Source organism: Ips typographus, linkage group LG12 (genome assembly GCF_016097725.1).
Source record: "Ips typographus isolate SLU linkage group LG12, UJ_Ityp_2.0, whole genome shotgun sequence".
NCBI lineage: Eukaryota > Metazoa > Arthropoda > Insecta > Coleoptera > Curculionidae > Ips > Ips typographus.
Genome location: NC_138433.1, coordinates 1,943,565 through 1,952,624, shown reverse-complemented (window position 1 = coordinate 1,952,624; position 9,060 = coordinate 1,943,565). Strand labels below are relative to the sequence as shown.

The following is a 9,060-nucleotide window of genomic DNA, read 5'->3' as shown; positions in this document are numbered from 1 at the left end:
GATGCTTTGCTACTGCGCTAAACTGTCAATTATCAAAATCACGTGACCACCTATTTGATAACGTTCGCGCTATCACGAGACCGCTGGGTAACCAATGTTGCAAAAAATATTCAGCTCAGTAAGCTTGGCAGTTTTTGAATAATTTTACGATAACAAGGATTATTAATGGTAAATCTTCAATACCAGTGGGTAGTTCGTGCATTATTCAAATTGTTTTTTTTTAACCAATCACAAACTTGTTCTGCTACAGAATTATGACAGAAGCTTGACGTACTTAACCTCACTTTTTTTTCTATAACCTCAAATTTTAAAAAAAGACAAAACAAAAAAAAATGTTAATTCTTCGACGTTTTTACGCAAAAGTACCGCTAAAAAAGGATCCTGGCATTGCCGGTCGGCGCAAACTGTTTCCTGATATCACTGAACCGGAAGAAATGGAGGATTTTGACGATCTGGAGTCCGACTTTTCCAACGCGCACAAATCCCACCGGGACCACGAAAAGGAGCTTAAACTGATGCGCGAACGCGAAAAGTACCTTATAGTGAGAGAGAAGTACTTTAAGGACAAATGGCCCAACTTCCTAACCTGGCAGGACAAAGAACAGATTCGGTATTTGCACCAAACTGATCCGGAAGAGTGGACAATTGAAAAGCTTTCTGAAGGTTTCCCAGCGTTGCCTGAAGTGATCCAGGTAAGTACTACACAGCCAGTTGTACTGAACTAAACCCAGTTATTGTTTAAACAGAAAATTGTTAAGGGTAAATGGTCAAAAATGACCCAACAAAAAATCATAAACCATGATCAAACAGTGCAGGAGAACTGGGCTAAATTCAAACAAAACAAGGATTTACCCCCTGATTTGAGGGAACACTTGGCTAAGTTTACTCACAGACACACTCAAACAACCATATCATCGGCAGTGTCTCTGAGTAAACACCGAATTGAACCTAAAAAAGGTGGAGACTTTTCTGAAATAATTTTAAGTTACCAGAGACTGAAAGAGAAGAAAAATCAAGTTGAGCCACGCCTGGATGACACACTGGAAATTGCTGATGAGAAACCTAATAAACAACTGGTAACTCTGAAAGGGTTTCAGAAAAATTTACCTGAAAAGATTACTGTTGAGGCTGGGAGTGAAATAACTTTGACACAGGAAGAGTTGACTAAAATAGTGCAAACCCGCCATAAGCAAAGTGATAATAAAGTGGGATTTGTACAGAAAACCTCTAAAGATGTGTCACACTTAATATATCCAGGCAAAATCACCATACCACCGGACATATACAAGAAGGGTTGCACCTATAAACTGAATGATTGTTACTACAATAGTGATGGGAATTTTTTGTATAGAGTACCGGGGATGGTTTGAAAGTTTGTTGTTAATAAAAGTTTTGTTCTTGAGAATTATTTTTGCTTTTTCCTTTATTAAGCCACTAGTTAGCTTATTCAGTAGGCCTGGAAAAGCTGAATCAAATGACGTAATAATATAGGGGATGTCCCATTTAAAATAATTGAATTATTTTGCTTTGAATACAACAAATGCAATTGTGTTTACACTTATTAGCTCATAAAAGTGGAATCAAACAATACAGGGTGTCCCATTTAGGTGAGTTATTACCATATCAACTCTGTTGAAACCTTAAATTACACACGTGACCTCCGATAGCGATAAATTTGTTTTTCTAGCATTTACAATCATAATATGACGCAATTTAAATAAAAACAAGTATTGTTTTTAATTTCCTAGCAACTGTAATATGGGAAACCATTCAACTTAATTAAATCAAAACAGTGAGTAAGGGTAAATTTTAATTTACAGGTCAATTTGCCCCATCGGTTTCAGATCTTCGGCCACCTGGAAATTGCACCCCGTACTCATTAAAATATCTTCCACCCCCACTCCTTCCGCCACTTCTGTCAATGTCAAACCGTTTTCCTTGTCTACGGTGAACACAGCCTTCTCGGTTATAATCAAATCAACCACCTGCTTCCCGGTTAAGGGTAAAGTGCAATTTTCCAGGATTTTCTTGCCGCCATCTTTGGAGGTGTGCTCCATGCACACCACCACTTTAGTGCCGGGGGCGGCCACCAAATCCATGGCGCCGCCCATTCCCTTAACCAGTTTGCCCTGAAAAATCAGCTGTTATTCAGGCTGTTGGGTTGTTACAGTCCTAAAACCTACAGGAATCATCCAGTTTGCCAAATCACCATACTGGGACACTTCCATTGCTCCCAAAATTGTTAAATCAATGTGGCCCCTTTAAATAACATTTTAGAGTCAAAAAGTAACAAAAAAGGGCCAGGGAAAATAACGATTTAAGTACAAAAAAAGTGATTTTCCAATGAATTTGTCTACTGGAAGCAGAAAGTCATTCTGAACCTTTTTGATCCTCTGCAAAATGTTTGTAACTATACAGGGTGTGCAAAAAAACAGTTTTTTCCCCTGGCTTCGTCGAAAATTACTAACCCCCGAATCATGGCAAAGCTTTCGTCACTGCTGAAGAATGAAGCACCAGGTACTACAGTTACCGTTTCCTTGCCCGCGTTTATTAAGTCCGGATCGATACAATTGGGCAAGGGAAACGGTCCCAAACCCAAAATACCGTTCTCGGACTGCAAAAACACCTCCATGTCTTTGGGAATGTAGTTGGAGGCTAACATGGGCATTCCAATACCTAAATTTGCTGTTTTTTTTTTGGTTTTGTGTTAAAAATTGTATAGTATGTATGACATTTGACAGGCAATTTACCATACATCCCGTCTCTGAACTCTAAAGCCGCTCTGCGTACTATTCTTTCGCGTTTTTTCGGCTGCGGGATTTCGTTTTACCACAGATTCGGCGCTGGCTGACAGTTTTTGTACGGTAACTCTCTGAAAAACCCCATTAAAAATAAAATCCCTAACAGACTTCTATAAGTCATACCTCAATTCGTTTTTCATACTTTTCCCCCAAAACTATTCGATCAACGTAAATTCCAGGCAAATGCACTTGATCTGGCGCTATACTACCTAATTCTACAATTTCTTCCACTTCCGCAATGGTCACTTTAGCTGCTTTGGCCATTGTGGGATTAAAGTTACGCGCCGATTTACTAAATTTAAATTTTAGTTAATTTCACACAGAACATTTAACGCACAGGGTTGCCAGATCCAGAAACTGTGTTAACACTATTCTGGCAACCCCGTTAACGCATTTTTAAGGCAACTAACTTAAAAATCAAGTTTCCTTCAGAATCAGCTTTCCAAGCTTTTATAAGAGCAAAGTCTCCAGTAATGGCTTCCTCCATAATGTACTCTTTACCCTCAAACAGCCTTGACTCTCTATGACCGCTAGCCAAGGCTATTTTACCTTGATCATCGTATTTAATCGGGGCTCCGCCCTCGTGCACTAAAGTCCCTAAAGCGGTAGGTGTGAAAAAAGCTGGTATACCAGCACCTCCCGCCCTTATGCGTTCCGCCAGAGTACCCTTTAAGTTCACTCAATTTTGACACTCTTTTATACAGGGTGGTGTTAATTACCTGTGGCGTTAACTCAACCTCCAATTCGCCAGACAAAAACTGTTTTTCAAACTCCGCATTTTCGCCCACATAACTGGCAATCATGCGTTTAATTTTTTTCTGTTTCAATAGTAGACCCAGACCGAATTTGTCCACTCCCGCGTTATTCGAGACCACTGTGTAATTTTTGGCCTGGTGATTAATTAGGGCGGCTATCAGATTTTCGGGTATTCCACATAAACCAAAACCTATTGCAACACTATTGTTTGCACAGTAAACTATTGATTTAAAGGGTTTCCCTTACCCCCTACTAGCAATTTAGACTCATCCTGTATATCCCTAATAGCTTCCTTAATGTCCTTGTAGATTTTACGTTTTTGCGCCTGAGTTTTAGTCGCAAATTCACAAGCCAAGATCTGCAATTTGTTTTACTTAGTAAAAACTGTAAAACCTCCCCATTTGGAGTTTGTACTCACCCTATTTAGATTCCTAAAGGTTAAAGTGACTATTCTATCTCGTTCTGAAGTAAAATACACTTTATTCGAGTTTGAAATAAAAGATTTCAGCATTGTTAACAACGATATACGACCAACGTGGAGAAAATGATGTTTATCGGAGATTTGCTTTTATAAATACAATAATTAATTAAATTTCCAAAATAAATAGTAAACAAATTCCTAACCTAATAAAAAGTCTTCTGCAACAGGGTCACGTGACCACTTGGGTTCCACAAATAAAACAGTCACGTGTTCAGGTTTTAAGAAAAATAGACAAACTGTCAAGAAGAACAAAGTTAGGTTAGAAACAGCGTTTTCATTTTTAGAGCAGGACAATTGAAACTAAAGCCTATTTATGAATAAAATGCAATTATTTTATTAATTCGTAAAAACCTACAAACTAATTCATTTCGACCCTTCAGCTTCAGCTGGTCCTGCATCATCAGAGCTTTCATCTTCCTCACCTAAAAGTCCACAATTAAACCAATTTAATTTACTGTACTGTGCACCTACTGTCATCTTCATCTTCAGAACCTTCCGAATCATCTTCTTCATCAGAATCCTCTCCATAAGTGTTTGTGGCAGTATAAGCTGGTTCATCATAGTCATAATCATAGTCATCATTGTCATAGGAGGCCTGACCTTGCCTACCAAACTTATGACTTCTTGCTGCAAATACAGAAGTAAATCCCCCTGTTAAACCACTGCATTGTGTGCATACTTGACATGCTGAGATCCTTGGTTTGGGACGTTTCATAACTGCACTTAGGGCAGGGAATTGCCTTGTTCTTTTCATACTTAAAACCTTTCCTTTTTACATGGTCTTCACAGTAACAAGTCTTGCATCTGAGACAGGAGTACTGTCCCAGTTTATTGCATGATTGACATTTATAGTTCTCAGATTCAAGCACTTGACAAGAGGCTTGATGTTCAAATTGGTCATCCTCACACAAATATCTAATAAAACTCACATTTTAAAGGTGAGAATTAATTAAGGTGAGTTTACTACTACCCATTGCAGAATGAGCACTTAAAAATGCGTCCTCCATGATCCCATACCCCTCTTTCGCATTCCAAACACGCTGCATCCTGTAATGGGCAAGTGCAAGCGTGAGACTGCAAACACTTTCTACCATGACACACCCAGGCTTCACAAAAATCACAAATAGCCCCCTGAAACCCGTAAAACCGTACTCAGCTGTGTGCAGCTGTCTTAAACCCACTTACGACCATATTCATGCCTGTAGTGAAGGTTCCAGGGTGCCTGATAACACAATCCCCAGTTTTGAGCATACACTTCATTTTGCCGCACTGCGCGCAAATTGGTAAACGTTGCACGCTCTGACAAAAGTAGCAAAACGCCCGGCTTTTCTGTTTTCTGTTGATTCGAACTGTTTAAAGTGGGGTTTTAAAGAATTGAAAACGTGATACCTGTGGCACTTTTCACACTCCATGGTCGAATTGCAGGGGTGCTGCGCCAGTTGTACGTTTTCTTTCGCCGTGCGAATTTCTTTTTGCCGCATCCGTTGTTTCTCGGCTTTTTTACGTTGTCCAGTCTTTTTTTTCGGCATTTTGGTGCAAATTTAACAGGAAAAAGAAAGCCCTTGTTGATGGTTGACGTAAAAACAAAATTGAGGTTATACTTTACATTATTTTTGGTTTGACAGTTGACAGACACAGTGCATACAGCGCCACCTTGAGAGTTGAGGGTTTCCGAAATGACAGACAAAATTTAGGGTTAGAAAATAATGGGCGCTTTACCTTTTGTTTAGTTCACGTACTTTACCATTTCCTTTGCCTTTATGGCATTATTTGCATAAGAAAAGGGGTTTTTAAGTTAAAGCTAAAAGAGACCCGGACCTTTTTTCAGTTGGCAAGTGTTCAGTGCAGGTGGTTTTAAGTTGATCAGGTGAGTTCAACATTGTTTGTATTGGTTTTGGCCCTTTTGTAAATAATGTGGTTCCAGTGCTTCGAAACCCTTTAAAACATGACAGTTTCGCCAAGTTTTCACACCTCGTGCCCCCCACCGCCTTTACCGCAACAAAACGGTCTCCCAACCAGCATACCCAGCCCCATAAAGTCTCTGGAAGAAATGGATGAACACAATCGCATCCTGACCAAACGTTTATTGCCAGTGGCTTTGTTTTTTTTTGCTTTTGCCACTGTAATGTCCGTGTTGATTTTGTACATGGGCAACACAGCTTTAAAGCATCAACAGTTCACTTTGAGTCTCAACAAGGACATGGAACTAAATGGAATATCTCAGGACGACCCACAGTTGATAATGTATTTAAAGGAAGTGGCACTGTTTCCAGCAATTGAAACCCATCACAAACCACTAGAATCTCAGGAAGTGATTCCACCTGATACTGATTATGTTTTAAAATTGTTAAATTACAAGGTAACCAAAAATCAAAATTGTGGTCTTTGTTTTCTAGTTATTTCTGTTTGTTGCAGAAAAATGGGCTTTTTGTAGAAGCCGGCGCTTACAGTGATGGGAAAACTTCAAAAACTGAAGCCCTAGAAAGAAAGTTCAACTGGAAAGGATTGCTAGTACAGCCGGATCCACGGCATTACTTTAATTTGCGCAGGCATAACAGGGCAAAAAGCCAGTGCATTCATGCCTGTTTAAGTCCAATGCCCTATCCACGAGAGGTAAGTTAATGTTCTCTAGTATTTTAAAGCATTTAATAAATAAAGTCTCTCCCAAGACTAGTCACAGTGATGTAATAGTTGTCATTTCTTTTTTATTACCTTTATTAATATTTAGAAGGTTCTCAATAGCGTTTGGAGGTTTATGGAACTTTCAAAATGGTCCTAGAGGCCTCTGGCAATTTAAAACACTTGTAGGAAAGCTGAAAATTCGTAAATAACATACGTCAATGACGTCAAACTTCCATCTTGCTCAGTTCACAGGTAATAGAAAAACAAGGACAATTATTACGTCACTGCCACCAGCCCTGGGAGGGACTTAATATGATTTATCCCACTAAGGCGAAAGTACTTATTTAGGTAACTCTACACAATGAGAATGACGTAAAAATCAACGATATCCACAGCAACTCGATGGACAATCCTGATTGGTTGGTGATTCGCGTCAAATGTTTCCCTCTCTATTCTTTATTGTTAGCAATGAATTCCACTAGTGTGGATTATTTAAGTTTGGCAACGGGGGGCACCGAACTGCAGGTGTTGGAGACGTTACCATTTGACAGGGTGACTGTTGGGGTAATTGGAGTGCATTTGCAGGAAAACGATCCTGATTTAGGGATAATTAAAAAATTCTTGGCCTCTAAAAAGTATCAGTTTATGGACAAGTTCAATAGCACGTACATTTTCATGTTAAATCGGGTGAAAATTTAGGTTTTTCGTGTCATTTTTTTTTTATTTCAAGACTGAGTTAGGCAAAACCAACCATTCCCACCATTTTCAGTTATTCTCTAACCTTACTAAAGTGATCTCGCAGTAAAAAGCTCTCTGACCTATGTTATATAGTATTATTCGGATATTAACTGCAATTAGTGCCTTGTTCAAATTAAATGTATTTAATATTTACATTTTGTCTGTAAGTTTAGGAAAAGTGTAGTAAATACACTAGATACACAATATCATTCCTTAGTTGAATATAGTATGTATTAAAATAGGTGATTTCCCTATTTTATGTATTTAATTTTTTTACCTTATTTACTCTTAATATCGAATTTTTTTGTACTTAGTTTTTAGATTATAGTGTTGGAGTTAATGTTAATATAAATACTCAAAATAGGAGGTTTTGATGTATTTATTTTTTAATACAAAGGCAACAGTAATGCATTGATTTTTACTGAAACAAGATTCATCCCTTTAGTTACAAGATTTTAACCAAATTTTTTTAGTTTTTTCTTAAATAAGTTGAAAAGTGTGGTCAATTAACGTCTTTCATAGTGAAAAATGGACAAAACGACTGAAGCAAACCCCTACAACACAAAAAGGGCTTTTTTTAATGTACACTGCTATTAATTAACGAAAAAGCTGGGAAAATAAAAATCGATTCCACTCCCGTTAAAGACACGGAGCCGTAGCATTAAACGCGCCCAACTTAGATCCCCACTAATTTGAGGTTATATTTACTTTATTTTGTTTTGACTAAATTTTAATACTTTTTGATATTTTAAACGAAAATGAGTAAATGGCGCTCCGTTTTAGGCTCTTTAACCTTTTTACTAATAACCACCCACTTGAACCGTGCTAGTCAAATGCCGGAAGAACCTGGATTGGCTGAGGAACTTTGTATCCTTTTTTTGACTACTTGAACCCCCACTGAAACTCACTGTTGACACCCTTAACACTGGATTCAGACAAGAAACTCCTGAAACGTCAACGGGCCGAGCAAGTAGCCGCCATAAAAAGCTTCCAGAAAATCCAAAACAACGAGAAACAGTATCAAATGATTAATTTGATTGCCGAGAAGGTGTTCACGATTATTCAAGACAGTCGGGCCGTTATCGAGGCGTCGCCCTTCATTCCGGGGGTGTCCGAGTTCCCCCTGGACGACACAGTGCGGGACGCTTTGTCCAACATAATTGAAAACACCGCATTGTTTGCTGAGGTTATACTAAGATTCCCCGACGTTTCAGTGACTGTACTGAAAACGAACAACAACTGGGACGTGTTGCTCCAGTGGGGCATCGCCTACTGCTACCAAGTGAAGTACCTGCTGGACAGTAGTACTGTAAAAGTGTTGTCCCTGGCTGGTCAAGAACTGAACCATATACCGAGAGATCCAGATTTCGTGAATCCGTACAGGAAAGCACGAGAAGCGCATCTCCGTCAGGAGGAGGAAGCTGAAGAGTTGAGGAAGAAAAAAAAGAAGAAGAAACTGAAAAAGGGACCAAAACTGCATCACGACGAGTTCTGATTCTAGTCTAAGTTTCCTTGTCTCTCTCAGTATTGTACCTGCCTTATGCTACCTCTCTTTATTTATTTATAGTTGCTAAGCTCAAGCTCAATGTTGTCAGTATTTTATTCTATTATTATTATTATTAATATAAAATAAAGTTAGCTTAAGCTTGTTTGGGAGGTTTT

General features: G+C 38.7%; 5 protein-coding genes across 5 annotated transcripts; 3 read left to right on the top strand and 2 right to left on the bottom strand.

Moving 5' to 3' along the window:
• The first annotated feature begins 265 nt into the window (after nt 1-265).
• Nucleotides 266-1,406, top strand: LOC145736779 (uncharacterized). Its single transcript, XM_081991195.1, has 2 exons — nt 266-692; nt 747-1,406. The coding sequence occupies exons 1-2, from the start codon at nt 333-335 to the stop codon at nt 1,368-1,370; spliced, it is 984 nt and encodes a 327-aa protein (XP_081847321.1). The 5' UTR covers nt 266-332; the 3' UTR covers nt 1,371-1,406.
• A 324-nt stretch (nt 1,407-1,730) lies between these two features.
• On the bottom strand, nt 1,731-4,176 carry SCOT (Succinyl-CoA:3-ketoacid CoA transferase). The gene is given in 10 exon segments (XM_081991177.1): nt 1,731-2,129; nt 2,184-2,259; nt 2,469-2,685; nt 2,751-2,823; nt 2,825-2,872; nt 2,925-3,093; nt 3,212-3,468; nt 3,521-3,747; nt 3,804-3,915; nt 3,976-4,176. Coding segments are annotated over 10 exon segments (1,587 nt in total). The 5' UTR covers nt 4,069-4,176; the 3' UTR covers nt 1,731-1,814.
• Nucleotides 4,177-4,348: 172 nt separating this feature from the next.
• Nucleotides 4,349-5,639, bottom strand: Noa36 (zinc finger protein 330 homolog Noa36). Its single transcript, XM_081991199.1, has 6 exons — nt 5,428-5,639; nt 5,224-5,374; nt 5,009-5,169; nt 4,718-4,953; nt 4,510-4,665; nt 4,349-4,460 (listed from the first exon to the last, which is right to left on the bottom strand). Exons 1-6 carry the CDS (start codon nt 5,565-5,567, stop codon nt 4,402-4,404), a joined length of 903 nt encoding a protein of 300 aa, XP_081847325.1. The 5' UTR covers nt 5,568-5,639; the 3' UTR covers nt 4,349-4,401.
• Nucleotides 5,640-5,727: 88 nt separating this feature from the next.
• S (EGF receptor activation regulator Star) lies at nt 5,728-7,805 on the top strand. Its single transcript, XM_081991196.1, has 4 exons — nt 5,728-5,905; nt 5,963-6,397; nt 6,454-6,651; nt 7,009-7,805. The coding sequence occupies exons 2-4, from the start codon at nt 5,984-5,986 to the stop codon at nt 7,357-7,359; spliced, it is 963 nt and encodes a 320-aa protein (XP_081847322.1). The 5' UTR covers nt 5,728-5,905; nt 5,963-5,983; the 3' UTR covers nt 7,360-7,805.
• Nucleotides 7,806-8,070: 265 nt separating this feature from the next.
• Nucleotides 8,071-9,047, top strand: LOC145736785 (coiled-coil domain-containing protein 134-like). Its single transcript, XM_081991201.1, has 2 exons — nt 8,071-8,265; nt 8,334-9,047. Exons 1-2 carry the CDS (start codon nt 8,157-8,159, stop codon nt 8,891-8,893), a joined length of 669 nt encoding a protein of 222 aa, XP_081847327.1. The 5' UTR covers nt 8,071-8,156; the 3' UTR covers nt 8,894-9,047.
• Nucleotides 9,048-9,060: the final 13 nt, after the last annotated feature.

Coding starts and splice junctions, on each gene's coding strand:
- LOC145736785 (XM_081991201.1), top strand. CDS start 8,157: ATGAGTAAATGGCGCTCCGTTTTAGGCTCTTTAACCTTTTTACTAATA. Junction 8,266..8,333: donor TGGATTGGCTGAGGAACTTT/GTATCCTTTTTT, acceptor CACTGGATTCAG/ACAAGAAACTCCTGAAACGT.
- S (XM_081991196.1), top strand. CDS start 5,984: ATGACAGTTTCGCCAAGTTTTCACACCTCGTGCCCCCCACCGCCTTTA. Junction 6,398..6,453: donor TAAAATTGTTAAATTACAAG/GTAACCAAAAAT, acceptor TGTTTGTTGCAG/AAAAATGGGCTTTTTGTAGA. Junction 6,652..7,008: donor CAATGCCCTATCCACGAGAG/GTAAGTTAATGT, acceptor GTACTTATTTAG/GTAACTCTACACAATGAGAA.
- LOC145736779 (XM_081991195.1), top strand. CDS start 333: ATGTTAATTCTTCGACGTTTTTACGCAAAAGTACCGCTAAAAAAGGAT. Junction 693..746: donor CGTTGCCTGAAGTGATCCAG/GTAAGTACTACA, acceptor TTGTTTAAACAG/AAAATTGTTAAGGGTAAATG.
- Noa36 (XM_081991199.1), bottom strand. CDS start 5,567: ATGCCGAAAAAAAAGACTGGACAACGTAAAAAAGCCGAGAAACAACGG. Junction 5,375..5,427: donor GAGTGTGAAAAGTGCCACAG/GTATCACGTTTT, acceptor TCGAATCAACAG/AAAACAGAAAAGCCGGGCGT. Junction 4,461..4,509: donor TTCTGAAGATGAAGATGACA/GTAGGTGCACAG, acceptor GTGGACTTTTAG/GTGAGGAAGATGAAAGCTCT.